At 39.5% G+C, this 22,260-nt stretch overlaps 1 protein-coding gene across 1 annotated transcript in view; it reads left to right on the top strand.

Moving 5' to 3' along the window:
- Nucleotides 1,026-22,260, top strand: part of LOC109721755 (uncharacterized membrane protein At4g09580-like) — a 44,706-nt gene continuing 23,471 nt past the window's right edge. Inside the window, exons 1-3 of the mRNA XM_020249529.1 lie at nucleotides 1,026-1,677; nucleotides 6,442-6,712; nucleotides 6,866-7,036. Of these exons, the coding sequence (XP_020105118.1) occupies nucleotides 1,409-1,677; nucleotides 6,442-6,712; nucleotides 6,866-7,036 (711 nt within the window). The 5' untranslated portion in view covers nucleotides 1,026-1,408. The remainder of the gene's footprint in view (nucleotides 1,678-6,441; nucleotides 6,713-6,865; nucleotides 7,037-22,260) is intronic.

Below are 22,260 nucleotides of genomic sequence, written 5' to 3'. Positions count from 1 at the left end.
TATGAGTATAAACCCCTTTATACTTATAAATTTTCGACCGTTAGATCTATCATTTTGATCATTTTCATCCGTTAAATAATACTATTCAACGAACCACCCACTCAATCTTAGGGGACCACTATCATTCTAATCGCACATCCAACGACTGAAAATTTATGAGTATAAAAGGGTTCTCTATACTTATAAGAGTATAGTAGCCTGAGTCTATAGCTATAGAATTAGACTACTATACTATTAATAGTACAAATCGCTTGCTATTAGGTTTTTGGCCCTTAGATGAAGGGATGTGCGGTCAGGATGATAGTAGCCCCTTAGAGTTGAGTGGTTGACAAGTTGAATAGTATGATCTAACGAATGAAAATGGCCAAAGTGATAGATCTAACAGAAGAAAACTCGATAGCACCAAACACTTGGTACTATCGATAGTTTACTAGCCGGACTCTATATATATAAGGCAGATCTAATGGCAGAAAACTTAATAGTACAAAGCACTTAGTACTATGAATAGTATAGACAGTATAGTAGCCAAACTATATACATAGAGAGAGAGAGAGTCCGGCTACTATATTATTGATAGTACTAAATAAGTGGTGCTATCGAATTTTGTGCCGTTAGATCATATTATTCAACTAACCACCCACTCAACCCTAGGGAATCAATATCATTCTAACCACACATCCATTCATCCAAAGGCCACAAACCTAATAGTAAGTGGTTGGTACTATTAATAGTATAATAGACAATATATATATATATATATATATATATATATATATTTCGAGCTTAATTCGAGCGAGTCGAGTAATACGCAAGCTCGGCTTGAAATTAATTTTGAGCCTAAATTTAGGCTCAAGCTTGCTTGAAAAAAAAAATGAGCCGAGCTCGAGCGAGCCGAATATCGAGCCCGACACGAGTTGAATACGAGGTGGCTCGCTCATTAGCCAGCCCTATGTAGGTCCTAAGTTGGTACCATTTTGATGTCATAATAACAGTCGCTCGAATGAATCTTGGGACATTTTACACGACCTTTTCGGAAGAGGTATACCATACATACAGCGTCGTGCATATGCCATTTCTCTGACTGCCACACGTCAATGAGTTTATTTGTAAATCTCTTCCCTCTTTCTCTCTCCTCCGACTTCGCCCAGTTCCCTCGTCGTCTCTGGACCTCCGGCGATCTCCGCTCCTCCTCCTCGTCCTCGTTTGTCCAATCTCGCGCGCAAACCCTAATTCCGAAATCGATCTGTTTCGATCTCTGTGTGCAGATCAAGAACCTTTGGTGAGGGGGGAGGGTTAGCGGGATCATTCGGGGGATCTGGGCGGAGAAGCCCATGAGGCGGAGTCCTGGTGATGAGGGTTGGATACTACTGTAGCGACCCACTGCCGCAACACCGCTCCTTTCTTCTGGATGGCGGCCTCGCGGCTCGCTGTTGGGCGGGACTTGGAGAGCGCGTTGGCCGCCGCCGCCACAGACGAGGACTCTCCCACCACTAAGAAGCCGGCTGGCGCCAGGGTCGACGCGAGGTTCCCGCTCTCCCGGTGGGAGGCGGCGGCGGCCGCGTCCATTTTCTTCGTCTTTGCCTTTGGGATCTTCTGCATCTACCTCACTATGCCGCAGGAGGAGTATGATAAGATCCTCCGTTTGCCGCACAACCTCTCAGATCTTCGCGTCCTCAAGTACGCTTTTTATCGCATAGCATAAATAAATGCTTCTTATTTTGCATCTCTTTGGTGGTTACTTTCCCCTTAAGTTCTTGGTCGATAAAAAGAATTATCTGCTATTTTCTTGAGCAGAAAATAGTAGTGAAAACCTCTTAAAATTTTTCTGGTGGTTGGAAAGAGTTTACTGTATATCGGATCAGTTTGACTGACAGAGTACATCTTTCCTTCCACCTTTAAAGACAAGTTTGTGTGGGAAATAGAAAAAGGAACACGATCCAATGGAGGTCGAAGAATCACGACTGTCTGATTGAAAAGTTTATGTAACTTTGGTGCTTGTTGGCACCTATTTTTTGACATCGAAGTGGGAGCAAATCAAGGCAAGACACGTGGAACCGCTGAAGAAAGGGTTTCGGCGAGAGAGCGCACCTTTGGTGAGAGGAGGGGATCGCGTTGAAACCCTGGAGCTTCGGCGAGTTCCAATTTCGGCAAGCCTTGAAAAGGCATGCTGAGATATCTGCAAGAAATTCAAAATTTGAGCTGCAACGTGCCGAAAAATATGGGATGGCCGTGATATCGGGACGAAGTATCGGGAAAGGATGAGAATGTACTGTGAGGGTCACTCCGACTATAATTGTCATAAATTCGAATTTAGAGGTGTTGATACCTATTGTTGGACGCTGAAGTATAGATGTATCAACTCAAGACGTGTTGTCAAAGGGAGGCTTCGGTGAACGAACGCAACTTGGAGCTTGTCGAAGCCTGAAGGCTTTGGCGAACCCTAACTTCGGCAAGGCTTTGGGAACCCGCTCGAAGTTCGAGGATCAAGCAGTAGTGCGCTGAAAGATCCTTAGTAAGCGCAATATCCAGAGAAATATGTTGGGGACGGACAAGACTATACTGTGAGGATCATTTCAGCTATAGTTGCTGTAGATTTGGTTCAAGGGGTATAATGAGGGGAGGAAGGAGTACCGGGAGGAGGATGATCGCTTTCCTGTATTAGGAGTAGACGTAACTTAGCTTAGGAGTAGCTATAGTGTAGAATTCCTTGCCCTTACCTACAAAAAAACCCTTTGACAACTTTCAACTGTCACTGAACCACCACGCTTTCTGTCGGTGAACCTATCTCCCCACTGCACGCCTCCACCATGTGCAACATCTTGTTTTGGGATCCATTCAACTAGGATCGTTTCTGTTATACAATCTTGGCCTGGATCTGCGGTTGAGATCGAGGAGGCCGAACGCATCATGAATCGACCGGAGATTGAAGCCTCTAAGCCACCTTCAAGGCTAAACTTGCTTTGAGTAAAGGAGGACCCAATCGGACCATTCCCTCTTTGATCCGCGCCTGAGATAGAGTTAGATCCTACCTTCAATTAGAGGCACGTTAGGAGGCGAACCATGTCTCACTTTAGTGAAATCATTGATCCCTTTTTGCTATTGAGCTATGTTAATGTAGTACTCTTTGCCAACATGAGGGCAGTAATTTTGTTTCTAGTGGCTTTTATCTGTTTTGGTCTCATATCCTCTATTTAGAGCCTAATATTGCATTGTTTACGTTCTAGTAAACGCTAGTAGGAAGTGAAAAGAGTAAATTGTAGTAACCTTTTGCTATCACACCATGCATGCAGCCCCTTGAACAGTAGAACCTCTACCTTGTCACATGCTTGAGTTATATCAGGTATGAAATCTTTTATCACAACAAAAATTCAAATCAAAGATTATGTTAGTTATAAGACCTAGTTTGGACAAGGAACTGTTTAGCGGCCAAGTAACCAATTCATTGATCACACTATTATATTAATCAATTCGATTGTAGTTTTAATAATCAATACACAAAAATTATGATACTATGATTACTTAGATAATAGAATTTATTTAAGTGTACCTATGTATTCGATATTAATTTTATAAAATTATTATAGGACTACTTGTTATAAGTCTAGATAAGTTAAATTTGTCATATAGGATTGGTATTTCTAATAGTCACAACCACAACAATGGTTCGATATGCTGGCTTCTTTTTCCCCCTCGGTTAGAAGATCATGGTCAGTTCCTAGTATTTTCAAATTTTTGGGAGCTAATGGGGTGTTTGGTTTGTTGAAAAATATCCTAGAAAATAATTTTCTGGCTGGAAAACTATTTTTCATTTGTTTGGTTCCTAAGTAATTTTTTTGAAAATCTTTTTTTCCTAATTTCATGGAAAAGTATTATTTTCGTTTTCTTACAAATTTTTTTTATTTGAAAAACGAAATTGTGAAAAGAATGTTTTCTATGAAAAACTTTTTTTTTTTCCCTGGAGAAACAATTTGGGTCTTCATACTAGTTTTTGTACTACTTTGGATAGCCCCAAGGGACACCACCTCAAGTCCAAGTTGCCGCACTCTTCAAGTAATGGCATTTGTCGAGTGATCAATATACAGTCCAAACCGCTGTGTTATGCATTACTGCAGATCACATATCCTTCACCCATAACTGGAAGGGCAAGGATAGGAGCCGTCATCAGTCTTTGTTTCAACTCTTCAAAGCTCTTCTGGCAGTCCAAAGTAGGAGCCGCCATTAGTCTCTGTTTCATGGTTGAACTGCTCGTTTTTGGGTCTTCATACTAGTTCAAACCCATTTGTGATCCAAAATAAGAATTGGACTTTATACTGGCTTACATTATTTGCCAAATTCTTAGGGTTAACATAGCAAGGTATGGCTTAATTCTTAGGGCATGTATGATTGAGTGAAGCACTTGCTTTAGATTGACTTAGTTTACTCTTCGTATATCTTAATAAGAGAATTCGTATAGTAGAATAGATCCTTTACCTTCCTTTGCCATTCATTGTTTGTGATAGTTTTGTTAGGATTTTTTTTTTACCTCGTTCTAACTGTGTGAGGTTTGTAGCATTTTCGACATCTATTCATATTGCTAAGTGCTAACTTTTACTAATTTTCTCTCTTCTATCTATTGTACCTTCCCCACCAAATCACCGTTGTTTCTTTTTGTCACTGGCACTTTATGAATCAGTTTTTGGCATGTTCTTTCCTACTTTAGTTGTTAGATTGAAACTTCTTTGCTAGTTAAAACAACAATGCAAACCTCTCTCTCTCTCTCTCTCTCTCTCTCTCTCTCTGGCTTATTTGTAGTGATTTAATTTTTGTTGTGTTATATTTTGCTAAATTTGTTTCAGATTTCTATTTGCTTGGAAATTTTGTATGTTCAAATATATTTTCTTCGTGATTTGACTTTCAATTTGCTATTTATTTGCTGGATATTTGGTAGTTGTCTATCATCTTCTGATTATTGATGATGGAATATGTCAACATTTGTCTTTATTGGCATTATGTAAGGGCATCTAACTAGGTTTTAATGGCTTATAGTATTTTTATATTTTTATTTTTTTAAAAAGGATTGTACAGTTATCAATGTTTTCTTAGTCATTTTATAGTTGAACAATTTTTTGGGTTTTTTTTTTTTTTTTTTTTTTTTTTCTTAAATGCTCATTTGGATTTTTTTGATGGAAGTCCATAAGTGACGCTGCCAGAAAGCTCCATGCATGATATGAAGAAGCACAAGGACGAGAGAGATATTGGTAAAAGAATCTCTTTGAAGAGAAAATGACTATGATTGAACTCCAGAAACTGCGATTACATATGCCTTAGGGCCTTATATAGAACTATATTGTAAAAACTTTCCAGAAATAGTTAAAACCAAAATCCTAGTAGCTGATAGTGCTAATAGAGCTAGAATTGACATGAAAATCCTAACCTAATTCGAATTGAAGTAAAATAGAAAAGGAAGAAAATAAAACTTCTCTAAATAGTAAAATATAACTGTAAGTTTGTAACAGATGATTCTGAGGCTGAAACGATGGAATTTGGGCTCGGAAACAATGTTCAATTGCGCAGCTATTTAGCCTATGATGTCTGGCTTGAAAAAATTGTTTTTGAAATAGGGCTGCACATTCAAAACGGGTGCCCGAGTGCAAAGCTATGACTGTTTATTGAACCCTACTCCGAATTGTGTTAGACGGGCCTCAATTGATTTTATTTCAACCGGATTTGGCACTGTCTAGCTTTTAAAGGGAGTTCTATAGCAGAAAGAAAGTCATCCTTGTCATTATTTCAATGGCTAAACTAAGATAATTTAATAAATTTTTTCAAATACTCGTTTGCTTCATAGCTAATAGGGTTTTGACTTGCATACCTTTGTTCTAGAGAGAACACGCTGCGCAAATGGAGTTCTAGTTGAGGAATGATGGTGATATGCTATCACTGTTGATGGGTCGCATCTATAAATATCATGGATTTCCATATTGCTGATGCTACCATTCATGCTAAACCTGTGGTCTGCCAATGATTTAGTTTGTTTTTGGATGTTGGAATAAGTTATCCGGTGATAACTTACTTGATATGAAGATTTTCTTTTGTGATTGAAAGCTAGGAGGTTGATTTTTGCTTATTGAAAGGTCTTGTCATCGATGATTTGGCAGGATAACATTCACTACGAGGTGATTTATCTTATTTCGAAAAAAATGACTTGAAGACTGAATATGGTATTCCAAACTAGACATATTGATGACACTTCTAATCTACCAAGCGCTATAAGCTTATTGAATAAATCAAAGAGATACATGGAAATAAGATGTTCATGTAGAAACAAGATGTTCGTGCATCCAAACAAAGCTTTAGTGTCTGTTGAGCAGGCAATGCATATGTCAATCTACAGGTTAAAAGTAGCTTCATTTTTTTGCAGAATGGACATCTAATATATTTCTTGGGTTTGTGTTTTTTCAGGGATAACCTTGCTGTGTACGCAAGAGATTACCAAATAAAATTTATACTAGGATATTGTTCGATATACATCTTTATGCAGACATTTATGATTCCTGGAACCATATTCATGTCCTTACTTGCCGGAGCTCTTTATGGGGTTGTCAGAGGTGTTCTTTTGGTTGTCTTTACTGCCACAGCTGGAGCTTCATCATGTTATTTTCTCTCTAAGTTGATAGGAAGGCCTTTGGTTGGTTGGCTGTGGCCTGAAAAGTTGAGATTTTTCCAGTCAGAGGTGAGTTTTGAACTTTATAGTGAAATGATCAATTTCATTTCTTTGAATTTTTTCATTTTTTTTTTATTTTTTGAAGCTCCTTACTGCACTTGCACGCATAACCTTTGAAAAATCATCTGTATGTGCTCAGTTTCTGTTCTTGTGTGGACACAGGTAGCAAAGAGGAAAGAAAAGCTGCTCAATTACCTGCTTTTCTTGAGAATAACTCCATCCTTGCCAAACACATTCATTAATGTGGCTTCTCCAATTGTTGACATACCATTTCATGTTTTTTTTGCTGCGACACTAGTTGGTCTTATTCCTGCCTCATACATCACTGTTAGGGTAAGTTTCTTGTTTCTACTATATTCTTCTTGACTTAACTAAGTTCCTTACAGGCATATCATCTGAGTTAAGCTGTTTAGTAACATGTTATCATCTAAGCTCTTTTTAGGCATATCATCTATGGGTGAGCTGTTTAGTGACATTTTGTCATATGAAGTTCTTATATTAATACATATGAGGTTAACAATATGCTTCCACCTACTAGCTATTATGTCACGCCTCGCGACCGCCAATTTGGTCGGTTTGGGTACGTTCATCAGACGCCGAACGGGCAGAGCCTCCCCTGTCCGCCCAAGGCTAACAACTACAAGATCATGTATGTAAATAGTTGCCCAGGAAACATTAACCTCATACATGATCTAAGCAAGTACTAATACAAGCAATCAACAAATGAGAGAAAGATCTAGCTACTACATTTTTATTCAACCTTTTACACATTGATTTACATTTCCATCTCCAAAATGTATACATGTTCATCTCAATATACAAAATAGCTTTCCAATATATACATCATCTGTCACTCATATACACGAGGGTACTCTAATGCAAAAGGAAAGCTGCTAGTTACTAGGGCGCTATGCCCTTACCGCGGTTCTCGCCCGGTCCGCTCGCACTCGGCCCTGCAACAAAGTGAGGTGAGAACTACGAATAACTCTCAGTGGGTTCGGCCGCCGACTCCGCCGATCTTCCCACTAGGTCTAAGCAGACATAGTAGATAGATATATATATATATGAAAGTGAGCTGCTACATAGTAACGAAATCTACAACATGCTACTATGCCTCAATAAACAGAATGAATGCATGAACATAGTAATGTACTCTACTAATATGATACTATGTCTCAATCTGCATCATATACATGATATAAAGAAAATATATACATAGCAATGAAACTTATTATCAAGTATTATGTCTCATATCCAATCTCATCTCGGCTAACCCAAAGGTTATGCCCAAACTCACATCTCAAATCTCGCCGGTGAGTAGACTCTGCGCTACACACACCCGAGACCTCCTGCTGGGTAATCAAGTTACCTAAACGCGACATCTACTCCGGAGCTCACTACTTGGATGGAGCGACCACGCCAAGGTTACACAGACTATGTGAGTACGATCCAATCCTCTCACTCGAGGATAGATAGTGCTTCTGCTGCACTAGTTCATATGCTACTACTCAGAAAATTATCATCTATTCCTAAGTTCACGTTATCAAGTTGTAAGCGTTCCAACTACACTAGTTTACATGCCACTACTCAGGAAATTATCTTCTATTCCTAAGTTCATGTCATAGTGTTTCTACTGCACTAGTACAAATGCCACTCTTCTAGGTCATTTACATGTCCAAGTTCATCCTTTGTTCTTTAGCACTCTAGGATTCCATGTCATGACCCAATCTTCATGCGTCCACTAAATCAAGTGCTCAACTCACAATATGATTTCTACTCTGCAAACATGCAAGGAATTGAAGTACAACTACTTAACATAACCTATAATGCATGATAATAATATATGAACATATGCTATAATAAAACATCTCGGACATAGCAGGAAGTTCAACTGCTTCGGGATGGACACCCCCCACTTCTTGGTGATGCTACGAAGCTAGACTCCAAGTTTTGTAATTTTCCGCCGCCTATTTCCTCCGACTGCGGCAAATGAAGCCAAAAATAGGCTTTTCTTCAATATCTCCGCACAGACTCGTCGGATCGCCGAACCGAGTTTACCAACGCGTCGGATTACCTAGCGATTAGATATAAAAGAGATCAATCCCAATCTTAGATCTCAACCTAACAAAACCCTCTTTAGAACCCTAGATTACAACTATTGCAAGAATACTTCAATAAAACTCTTGATTCAAGCAATAATCATCTATTTAGCACCAAACGGTTCTACTAAAACCAATTCTAGAGTTTAAAAATGAAACCCTAGAAATCTACCATTAAGCTCAAAGAGCTTACCTCAAAGCCTTCCTCTTGGACCAATGAAGAAGAAAAAGAAAAAGATGATCCACTTCCTTGCTTCCTTCTCCACCAATCCCTTCTCTTAGATCCACCCTTGAGAGAGAGCTTCTAGAGAGAGCAAAATGGAGTGAAGGGGATATTTCCCTGGCTGTGAACAAGAAAAGGAGATTGGGTCTTTTTATAAGCTGCCACAATTGCAATAAAACCCCTCCATTTCATTTTATTTGAAGCAGACCAATTCTGCTGTTTTATGCACTTGGTACCGGTACGTGGGTGAGCTTCACCGGTTAAGCTGCTTGACAGAGGCCAAACCCTAGAGTTGCTACTCTCGGTTTGCTATGGGGTACCGGTACTACCCAGAGGCTTCATCGGTTAAGCAGCTTCGCAGAGACCAAACCCGAGAGCTGCTGTTTCTCGGGTTACTGCAGGGTACCGGTGCTACCTTGATGCTTCGCTGGTTAAGCAGCTTCTGTCACGGCCCCGCAAACACCCGCCTATTTGGCCAAGGCCGCGGCGCCGCCGACAGCGCTGAACGGACAGAGTTTTCCCTCTACGTCCTAGGCGTCGCAATCAATACAATTCACGATGTTCCAACCAGGAACTGATCTCAATCAAGATTGCATGAGGAAGTATCAACAACATAAAACTTATAGCTATTACAAGCATTCTCATTACATGTATTTTACAATACAGTTTTTCTTTTATATTAGACTTTCAAATACAATCTTAGTTATTACATTTGATTTACAAGTTTGATACATCTTGGTTCATTGTCTTCTAGTCCCCTAAGCTAGACTGTCTCAGGGTACTGCTACCTCGGTCTCTGGGCAGGGCGTTATCTACGGAGCTACGCCCTTGCCTCGCGTTACCGCGCCGCTCACGTGCGAACCTGAAACACCCCAAAACAACGTGGGGTGAGAACCAACTTCATGGTTCTCAGTGGGTACGGCCACCCAAGGAAAAAACTCGACCAATAGGTCCGAGGAGGTACTGCAACATGTTAGTTCAACAATATACAACAGATATATATATTCGAATTGAAATACATGCCGTGCCTCACAATATGCGATATGAAAATCATACAACTAGTAGATCAATTGATTCTACATTTACTTGGCTAATCTTAGCTCATAACATTCAACTCTAAGGTTTCTATTACCTTAGGATCACACTCAAGTCCACTGGCTTCTAAGGTCTCTATTACCTTAGCTCAAGCCTCTATCACTAGCTTATAAGGGTTCCCCTACCCTATCGAAGCTATCCACCCGACTCGGCCTCGAGTCAATCATCCGCGGATATTCCGCGCATTGGCTGCTCAACAGCCTACCGCTCTCCTTGACTTAGCCTCTTAGCGGCGAAATCGTCGCACACGCTGAACCCGGCTCAAGTCTCTTGACATAGCCATTCTGGCGGCGAACACGTTGCACTTACCCAGCGAGGACTCAAGTCATGACCTATCCATCTGGCGGCGAACTAATCGCACCTCACCCAACAATGGTTTCAGTCGCGACTCAGCCACCTGGCGGCACCCTTATCGTACTTACCCAGTAATGGTTTCAGTCAATCCCGGCGGTCTGATCCACAATCAGCTTAACCATCCGGCGGCGAAATCGTCGCACACGTCACGAGAATGGTTCAAGCCTCGGGCGGTGATCTCCAGGTGATCGCCTCCAATCCTCCCTCGGTATCAACCTCGGCGGCGAAATCGTCGCACACGCCCTAGCCTTGATACCAGGGTCATCACAAGTCCTGGGATTTCGAAATCCACTTCCACAGGTCGAGGGTCCATAACCAACCCTATGCTGTCGACCTAGAACATTCTAATGGCTATTACCACTATACTTAACAACCTAGGTTCAATACCACTCTAGGTTCCAGGTCTCAGTCACATAACCTAGGTAAAACCGCTAGGTTCTATCTCATCTCTACCTAGATGTCAACTTGTAGGTTCACTTGTTCGACCTATGTTTACTAACACTAAGTTCGATGCCACACACCTAGACTTGTTCGACCCTAGGTTCACTTGTTTAACCTATGCTCTTTAACACTAGGTTAGGTGTCACTCGATCTATTCGACATCCTGATTGTCCAATATCGAGTTCTCTACTCACTCTAGGGTTATCGACCCGTTCACATGCATATCCACACAATGCTGTCATGCAATCATGATAATTATATCCCAAGCATTTGCTTATCCTTTATACTAGGTTATCAACATGCATTTCTCTATCATTTATATAACATGCAACATGTATTCACTTAGCATTGTCTACATGCATCAACATGAAATCGTATGTTTCTTAGACATAATGGGCGACCTAGTCGCTTCGGTAAGCACAACCCATCTTAGCTAGCTTTTTGATTGCTCGTCGACACTTGCAATCGGCCTTCCGCGGCATCGGCACCCGATTTGGCCCGATCTCGCAGTTGCGCTCCAACAGCGCGTCGCTTCGCAGTTTCGAGAGCTAAAGGTCTTCGCCTTGCCGTTACGGTGCTCGGGACTCGATTTCACGATTTATGGACGTCGCCTCGGCCCTCTTGGTCAAAACGAAGCTCGTTCGGCCTTATTTTTCCGATATCTTTTCACCCGCTCGACGAATGCTCAATCCGTCACTTCCCTCGCATTTAGACACTTAACAATTAGGTTTACAGAGGGTCAAATGAGATCAAACCCTCATAAATGCCAAAACCCCATTTTGGATGCCCTAGATGCTACTATTGCAAAAAAACCACCAAATCGATCTATGAAATGGGGAAAATCTATTTAGATAGCATGCTAGGATGTCACGCCCCGGGACCCAGCGAAAGGCCGCCCGGCGCGTGCCCAGATCCGTCATATGTCTATAACATATAAGGCGTTTAAAACAAAACGATAAATAAAGTAGTAGAACAAAGGGATCTAATGATATCAGAGCGAAGTAATTAACTACATTCTACAACAGAGGGATAAGTATAAAACTGAAATCCACTAATAAAGCCATAAAGTAGTACAATGAAAATCCCAAACACAAAAGCGAAACATAAGGAGTACATAGGTGGTCTCCCTATGCATGGTACTCAAAATTTCTCTCTCACAACAACAAAAGAAAGAAAGAAGGAACAACCACCTAGGAGCGAAACAAGCTCCTCTCTATCTAGCTAGGCGACACCCTTGCCGCGATCCCGTGCCTCCGCCGGTGCCGAAGGCTCTGAAAGAAACTATAAAACAGAGGGCGTGAGAACTATTAAATAATATTTCCCAGTAGGTAATTACTGACTTCAGTGAAATGCGCCACTAGGCCCAAAAGCTACAAAAGAGGGTCAGTACAAGTATAAACGAAGGCGAAATAATGAACAAGTATGTAACCATGAGTACTATTTTACCATGATATCTCTACTTAGCATGAACTGCATAAGTAATAAAGCAACTACAACCAGTATGTACATGAGTGTAACTAACATGTATAAGCATGAGTATGCAACCAACACGATGTCCTCGATGCAAATAGTAAAGATGTCATTATTTACTATTCTAGTCAATGTCCACTTGTCACTTTAACTGTTAAAAGTTTAATCTTATAAGACCCACCCGAAGGCTGTCTGGCATGAAGACCCACCCGAAGGCTGTCTGGCCTATAAGACCCACTCGTAGGCTGTCTGGCCGGTGCCGTGCCTAATGGCCCCGTGGTAGTCAACATCCCTACTCTAGGAATGAACCTTTCCAACGGCAATCGACTTCGGTGCCCAATCCCGCACGGCGAATATGTATCGCGATGGCTAACTTCGGAGTGCCGGCTTGTAGGGAGCGACCCTCACAAGTATGTGCGAATGAGCACAATGGCAAGCATGCGTATAAGTTTGTCTCAAGTCTCAAGTCCTCGTGTCTAAAAATATGGAATGTATCGAATGTCACAAAGGCCTATCACTATGTCATCATGTCTCTAACATGGAATATAATCGATGTCCAATGGCCTATCACTATATCTCTATGTTGCATTTCATAGTTTACTAGTTTCAAGTGCCCCTTTATGACACTTTTGTTCAACGAGTCCAAGCATGGTAATTATGTTCATGAATACATAATTCTAATCATTTCTAGCATAAGAGACATGTTCTTAACTTGCAAAGATGCACACCTTTCACATGCATGCAGTCTACACATATAGCTCTACTATATAGAGTGTTATTCATCTTACACATAGCATATGCATTTCAAGGGTTATAAAATTCACATAAATCCCATTTAATATGAATATGAAATCAAATTGACGTTACGACAAGTATAGAATACTTAGGGGCCATTTCGCCCCGATTTCATGAAGTCAAACCCACCACAACTCTTGCGCTCCTTCGTTTGCTCCGATGAAGGTGTCCACTAGTCTCCTAGCACCCTAAAGATGTAGGAACAAGAGTTAAACGAACCTTACGAACAACCATCAGGTTGATCATTAACCATCTCAAGCTAAGGTGGAGAAAAACTCACCGAATGCGAAGGAAGCTTTCTCGATCTCCAAATGGGAGTTAGAGTCCTTCCAAACCGACCTAAACAAGGGTTCTAAACCCATCAATTAGGTTCCAAAGCCCTCAAATCAAAAATTTCCAAAATAAACCCTAATTCTACAATCTAGGGTTTCATCTAGTAAAATCTAGAAAAACTTGTATTAAATGGAGAATACGAGCTACCAACCTCAAGAGAAGATCCAAACCAAGCTCTAAACCAAGAAGGGTTGAAGTTTGTTCCTCCACAAAGCTTCAACCACGAGCTCCAAGCCTCCAAGGTGCGATGAGAGGAAGAAGATGATGTTCCAAGGCCTTCAAGCAAGCTCTTCCCCTACTCCTTCTTCTCCTTCTCTTTCTCTCTCTAGAGTGAGTGTGAGGGAGAGAAATGAGGGTGAGAGGGAGAGGAAAGGCTTTATAAGCTTTCAAATGTAACAAAATTCACCTAGGTCCCTCAAAAATGCAACCTGTGCACTGTTTGGTCTAGGCAGTTTTCGTGCTGAGGGACCGGTCTCCCCGACACCTGGGACCGGTCTCTCAGCCTGCCCCGCAAAACCAACGTTCAGGAACCGGTCTCTCCCCGCCAGGGACCGATCTCTCGGACCCTCCCGCAAAACACGCGTTCGGGAACCAGTCTCTCCCCGCCAGGGACCGGTTGCCTCAAGTTCTGCCGCAACACTGTTCTGAGGGGACCGGTCTCTCCTATCAGGGACCGGTCCCCGAGAGTGAAAACTCTCAGGATAAAGTCAAAACTCCAGGAATCGAACTTTTAGGTCGGAATACCATCTACGACCTTCCACCAAGTGTGGAAAAATTCGGAATCTAACCAAACACTCGAACCTTGCAATTTGCAAAGTTCCAGTGTGCTACATAGGGTTCCCTTCAAACCAACTTTAGAGATCAAAAACCCATCTCTAGAAATCCACCATGAGAGAGCTTAGAAGCTTACCTCTCGATCCCGAGCTTCAAGGTGAGGAAAGGAAGAGAAGAAGATGGAGATGATCTCCTCCAAGCTCTACTCCTCATTCTCCTTCCCTTCTCTTTTTCTTCTTCTCTTCTGTTCTCTTTTCCTTTCTTTCTTCTCTTTTTCTCCTTCACGTACAGAGAGAGGGAGAGGGAAAGGGGTGAGGGGAAGTGAGGGAGTGAGAGAAAGAGAGAGAGAGACCTCTCTCCTAACCCTTCATATTGTAACAATATCCATATAGGCCCCTCAACTTTCCAACCTTCACACTACCCTCACTGGGCAAAACCTACACGGAGGGACCGGTCTCCCCGACCTGGGACCGGTCCCAGAGGACCTTCCCGTTTTCCACGCGTTTGGGAACCGGTCTCTCCCTGAGAGATCGGTCCCCCGGAGATCGGTCTGCCCACCAGAGACCGGTCCCCGAGAGCTCGTCTCGCGGGACTTAGCCAATTTTTAGTCATTCTCACTGGTGTCGCCTGCGGGGGACCGGTCTCTCCCTGCCAGGGACCGGTTGCATCAGCAATCCCGCAACCCTCTGCCGATGGGACTGGTCTCTCCTGCCAGAGACTTGTCCTCGAGAGCAAATTTGCTAAAAATGCAGATTTTGCATCTTTGCTCTTGCAGACTCCATTCCAATGCACTTTTTGGGTTTCGTGCATCCTTAGCTTCTCCGAGGAGTACTCACTCGACCATTAGTTGATCCTGGACGAAGTGCAACTCTTGGATTTCGAGAATTCACTTTGTTACAGCTTCGCAGAGACCAAACCCGAGAGCTGCTGTTTCTCGGGTTACTGCAAGGTACCGGTACTACCCTGATGCTTAAACTGGTTAAGAAATGCCTAGACTACATTTAGCACTTGCGCAACTTCTATTTCGCGCTGAGCAATGCTAAAACTCAATTATCTCACTCGGAGTTTAACTTTAACCCTTCCAACATTATTGGAATGTCACATGGATCATGTCCAAGCATTCTTCTCGCCATGTTTTGGTCCTTTTGACCAAAAGTGGTTTAATACGACGAGGATTCAATATCCTACATATTAGCTTTTTTGCATGTTATCTGCTGTTTAGTAACGTGCTATTTGCTTAAATTCTTAATCATCCTCTTCTTAGCCTTCTTATTTTGTGACTTCATATCTATGGGCTAAAGAAATGGTTGTTAAATAGGACGACAACACTCAAAAGTTGAAACTGCCTATAGCCTTGCCACCAGTCCAGTCAACTACTACCAGGTGGTTGACATACAACAAAATATTAATAAATGTTAAACACATCTTTCTTCCTTCTACTAGTTTAGGGCCCACGCTTCGCGGCGGATCAACATCGGCAACCTAAAATCTCAGTTTGATTTTCGATTTAAAATCAAAATTTAAATTTTGATTTCATAGTTGAATTTTAAATTATCACTCAGATTTAAAATTCAGAATTGATGAATTTCAAATAAACATCTTTCAGACTTAGATTTTAAATATTATTTTTAACTTTTAAATATCAAACATCAAATTTAAAATTTTAGGTTTCAAATATTAGATTTTATATTTTAAATTTAAATTTAAAATTTAAAATTTAAAAATTCAAAAATTTAATATAAAAGTAAAATTTTAAAGATTAGAAAGCTGAAATTAAAAAGTTTAAAATGTAAAATTTTAAAATTAGTTTTAGAATAAGATAAAATATAAAATTTTTAAATTATTAACTTTCAAAATTTCGAAGTTTCAATTTCAATATTTTAAATATTAAATTAAATTGAATTTAAAAATTTTAAATAAGAAATATTAAATTTTGAATATTTTTAAAATTTAGTTTTAGAACTGAAGATCAAATAATAACATTTTTAAAATTTTAAATTCAAATTTTCAATATTTTAAATTATATTATAAATTTAATTTAAAAATTTATATATTAAATTTCAATATTCGAAATTTCAATTTCAAATGTTAAGTTTTAAATCTTAAATCTTCAACAATTTATAATTTTAAAATTAAATTAATTTTAATTATAATAAAATTTAGAATTTAAAATATTTAATTTAAGTTTTAGATTTGAAATTTAAAATTTGTAAACTTAAATTTCAAATATTTTGCATTTTAAATTTTTAATTTTGAATTTTCAATGTGCAAAAATTTTGCTACAAAGACAGAAGAAGGGTGAGAGGGGAGGAGGGGGAAGAGCGAGAGACCGGAGAGAGAGCCGGGGCGCCGCTCGAGCCGCCTACCTGCGCCGAAGCTCCGCCCCGCGCGTGCTGCACCCCCTCGCACGACACCTCCCCCGCACTTGGGGAGAAGGGAAAGGGAGAAATGGGTAAAGAGTGCAATCGCGCCGTGAGCCGGCCCGCACTCGCTCAAGCACCCGCCCCGCGTCGCGCCCGGGCCCACTCTGCTTATGTGGCGCGACCGTGCCCGCACCCCTCCGCTCAGGCCCTCGCGCGCGCCCGGCACCGGCCCTGCTGCCACTACGGCGACCCGTGCCGGCTCCCCCAGCGGGAGGCCCGATATTGCGACGTGCGTGCGACACGCGCCCGTCCCACCCCTTGCGGGCATTGTGGCGACAGAGGGGACAGCGATTGGATGGTGAGAGGAGAGGGAATCCGCGGTGGGAGAGAGGAAGTAGCGCAGATTGCGGACAAGGATGCCGCAGAGAAGGGCTCAGCGAAGGAACAATAACCATGGAGAGAAGAAAGGATCGAGAGGGCGTAGGGGGGCTTGAGAATGTCCGACACGTTGGCACAGTAAAACTCACGATTTAACTAATATTCTATAGAATATATACTATACCTAGTGACTGTAAAGTCAATGATATATTCGCCTCAAAACTTGAATAATAGAGCACAATAGCTATTCTGCTGTGTAGGATTCCAATTTTAATAGCTGCGTATGACAAATCATCAGTAGTTAAGTTATATCATAAAGCTAAGCACTATCTGGGAAGAATATCAATATTTAAGTCAAATTGACACAGTTACCATCACCAGCATATAAAAAATGCAAGTAATAAATCTTTAAATTCAGAACTTGAAGTTAATGATCAACCAAAATGCAGGTTAATATCTCTAATTATTCAGAGAGCATGTATATTAGAAGCTGATGTGACTGTTGATCAACCTAATAAGTATTAAAAGAACTTGAAAACAGTGTTTTAGTGCTAACGCTAACGAACCATAAAGGAAAAGTAATTACAGCATTTGCATGAGTTTAGAACAACCCAAGCACATGAAAACTATGTGCTGCTCTTTCGATAGGCCAGTTGTTTCAGGCATTGACTCACGCAGCTCAGAATCGCTATCATAAAGTATCTAGTCTATTGCTAGCTTGGAGATCCTGTAGCTATAGCAAATAGAGCAAACTATCTTATATCCATCAAAGATTGAATTTTTTTGGTCGAGACTGTTCTTTTTAGATCATGGAAGAATTGGCAATTCTTTCATTATTTTGCTTACGCAAAAGCAAGGTTCCCTTCTGAAATTTTCTTGTTTCTTTCTGGAAATGTTGCGACACCAGTATCAATCTTGGGCTAAGTTTGTAGGTGAGTATAGAATGTACGAGTTTCATATTATCGCAAAGATTAATCTTTTTCCAATTGAATTTAATATTGCCTCCTGTATTAAAGAAGGTCAATATGACATTTACAAATATTTTGTTTACTGGCAAGGACATTGGTGTTTCTATGCAGCTCCACTATAGACTTTGTTTTTGTTTTTTGTGATATGATTACTATTATCTAAATTTTAGTATTATCTTTTTAAGTTTTGTTAAAATATGAGAAAGGAAATTGTTTAGATCTCCCGCTCCTTATATGATTGCTTTGATACCAATTGGTTAGGATTCTTTCTTGCGCCAAACATGTAGCTTTGATACCAAACTGTAGGATTAACAGCTTATTGAGCGAAAGTTTCCGTTGCTAACAAAGGGGAAGAGGATCTTCCATTTGATATGGCATAAGCTAGAAACCAATAATGAAAAATATCTCTTTATTTACATAGATTGGCTATTGAATACAAAACGGTGGCCTGTTACTGAAGTCTAAAATCCATCATAATAACCTATATTGATAAGGAAAACCAATAAAGAATAAGAAATAATTAAAATATTCCTAATTTGTAGTACACTTCAAATGAAATGATCATCGTAATCTGATAGATAAAATCTTAGTCTACTCAAGAAACTGTCTTTATATTGCGTCGGTTTAAGGATACGGAGCAAGGTTATTAAGTGCCGTCGGCAACGGGCCGTATCCACACGTGCGTACCGTGCCGTACCGTGCCAAAAGGATAACCGGCATGATACAGATCCCGTCCGATGGTCACACCGCAACCCTCTTATGTCTTTAAATTAATAAGTAATTTTATAAAGTCAAAAGAAGTGATAAAAAAACATAATAAATAGTTTGAATTATTTTGTTGTTGAATAAAATAAATATTTCAGCATTTATTGTGTCCGGCACACAAGAATTTTTTGGATCGCACGCATCCGACACGGCTCTGGCATGTAGCATGCCCGTACTTGGGCGCAAGTTTCCCGGCATGATCCCGTGCCCACGACACTATTAAAATCCTTCGATCGCGGAGTGATTGTAATAAAACACTTGGATCTATACTACCGCAAGGATTTAAGTGCGAATCGGCTGGGCATAATCCACGCGCGCTGTTATCATGCCAAACAAGATATCTGCACGATACAGCTATTGTGGGCCGATGCCACAACTTTAAAAAGCTCTATATTCTTTAAAAATAATCAATAAGTTTTCTCATAAAATTCAAAGATTTATAAAGAATACATAATAAGCAATAGAGTATGCATGTTGCTTGAAGGTAAAAAAAATATTTCATGTCATTATGTGTCGGCACACATGTATCTTTTTGTGACCGGTATGCATCGGCACAAGTCTGGAACCACCGTGCGTACCGTGCCAAGCAAGTTTAACGACACGACCCCATGTCATGACAACGTGTCAAAACCTAATCGACTCAAACATCTTGCAGCAAGTGGTCCAATTCAAATCTGAACTATACTGAACTGCGAAGCAATGTAAAGTCTAAAGAATTTTTAAGTCTAATTATAATGAGTGTGAATAGACATGAAAACTTGACAACACAAAATTCAAATTTTAAGAAACCCTAAAGCAAACCTGAAATTGAAGCGGGCTGAACTTGAATGTCCTGAACCTAAGTTAACCTAAAACTTGAAAGCACAATTAAAAAGGAAATTTCAGTAAATTTGATATCTGAGTGTGGAGAATCTATTGAGGGTTCTGGATTGAAGGTAGAAAATAGTCACGGTTACATGGAAGGGAGGGAAGCGCGGCTGTCATTTTCTATTTGCCATTTAGCCTCCGACCTGTGGATGACAACTATTGCTTGTTGATAAAAAAAAAAATTGGAGAGAATGAAATCTATCAGCATGAGTAGGAAAGAATGATGGGCTGTGTAATATGCTTACTATCATATGAAAATTCGGATAAAATTTATTTTCTTTATTAAGCCTTATTATCTTTCAACTGGAAATTGGTTGCTAAATAAATATATAGTTATTTAAATTAAAACTTAGTATTCTTCCAATGTCTAAATTAAAGCTTTTCTGTGTTTTACGCACCTAGAGTTTTCAATTACAAATCTTTGGTTAGTTAATTCGCGTGAATAATTCAACGAATTATTGAAATCTGAATAAAACAAGCCCGTATACGAATTTTTCCCAAAAAAGGGAATAAAACGCCAATTTTTGGGCCTAGCCGAAATATTTCGCTGAAGTTATTTGAAAAATCCTAAATAAAAACTTCATATTTTATATGTGAAGTATGGACCCCAATCTATATTTATTATGTTAACGTAATGACCTTTCCTGTTACTTTCGCCCTAAAAATTTTTAAATATATATATTTTATGTTTAATTATAGACTATCTTAATCTCTTTCTTGCTTGATTGTTTTATATATCGTGGTATATAAATATATTTGGCTATTATTTTATTTTACCTAATCTTACTTTATTTGTAGCTCTCTATTTTTCATATCTTAATTATACATATATATCTCCAGCACAAAATTTAGATAAATAAATTGATTTAATAGCTGAATTTTTAATCCGAATTTTTAATTGATGAACGTAAATTCCTATAAATCGCTGTATCCGATTTGGGCGAAACAAAAGGCCGTTTTTTTAAGCCGTATTTTCAACGAATTTACAAATTAGGATACGAATTTTATTCGTATTATAAACCCTACCGAATATTTGCCAAATCCGCGAACTTAACTTAACTATGTTTTCACCTTATCACCATGTTGTTCATACTTTTTTGATAGAGCTTTGACTGTTAAAAGGCAATGTGCAATGGCACAAACTGCTGCAATGAAGATATTGGACTTGAACAAGAGAATACATTACCGTAAATGAAATACTAAATTCGTTGTTTCTCTCATCCATAGAATTACAAGTCTTGGCTTATCTTCGATGCAATGTTCGTTGCGAAAGAATATTCAATGACAGATGTGAATGCTCACTCATATAATAGAAATTGGGTTTGTCTGTTACATATATTTGGATCTTCTTTAAGCCATGCATCAGTAATTAATCGTTATAATACAAAAACAACAATTAGATAAAAAATAACCTTATAAGTATGTGTGGTATCTAAATTGTATTATCTTTGTTGCTGATTATCAAAGAATGTTTTGTCAAAAGAGAAAATCGGAACGGGTATCAATTCATTTTAGTTTCTCTATAGAAGGTTGTCTTTATATGCAAAGTAGAAAGAACAATCTTTTTTAAGTATGGCAGGAGTGGAATGGGAAACTTTTTGCACTTTAGTTTTAGTTTATTTTTGCGTATTTTTTCCTCTTGGAAATTTTTAGTAGCCTCGTATTTCCCATTCAATGGAACTTTAGATTCATTTTGCAGTTCCTTCCTGATTATTTTCTGTTTTATCTCACTGATTAATAATGGTATTTAGAAATGGTCCTAAGAATCGGGTCAGAAGGGTAACGCCTACTCATCTATTTCAGATATGTTGTTTTGCCCCTTTGTTAGAGAATTTTCATCTCTGTACTTCCTAAAGATATAGTGAAATTGAGTTTGCTTTTGACTTTAATTCTAGTCGGTTCTGGATTCAGGGTGTCATGGTAATCCATGTTCCAGTAATTATAGTCACCGACTTGGGTTTGGCAAGTATTAGTCAGGTTGAAATTTATAAATTTGGGCAGGTATGTAACAATTGGGCAATGATCTGGAAATAGGAAAGTGGACTGATATTTAATGATAAAAATGGCTTATGACAAAATGAAATGTGTTTGGCAAATATGTCAAATCAAATTATTTTTATAATTAGGTGACAGCACAATAAATTATTATTTTAAATTGTAATTGACATATTGATCACATCGAACACCACACCGTATGGAGTTTGATTATTTGTCCCTGCTCAGTTAAGGTTCTAAGTTTCGGAGTACAACGCACTATCTATTAAGTAACATCACCAAGCATTGGGATCATGGCCCATGCTAGCATAATACATTGGTGCATAGGAAAAAGATATTGAGACAACTGTTCGATGGAATCACAAGAAAATTTCGATCAAATCGGGATATTATGCGTACTTCTCTAGATTAATGAAGCAATGACTATATTGCACATATAACATAAGGAGAACAAATTGTGATTTTGTGAATGTTTTGGACAAAAGGGTTAGTTACATTTAGTCCATCTCCTCCCGCAGAAGTTTGGGTCAAATACCAATTAAGGTCAATAAGCGTACTTGGTATAGTGATGTAATAATTAGTCACGTTTGGCACTATTTGTTTTGGAACCAGATGATATAATACTTCCTGGTCACAT

The sequence above is a fragment of the Ananas comosus genome, linkage group 15 (assembly GCF_001540865.1).
Source record: "Ananas comosus cultivar F153 linkage group 15, ASM154086v1, whole genome shotgun sequence".
Taxonomy (NCBI): Eukaryota; Viridiplantae; Streptophyta; class Magnoliopsida; order Poales; family Bromeliaceae; genus Ananas; species Ananas comosus.
This window is presented reverse-complemented; position numbering and strand designations above follow the sequence as displayed.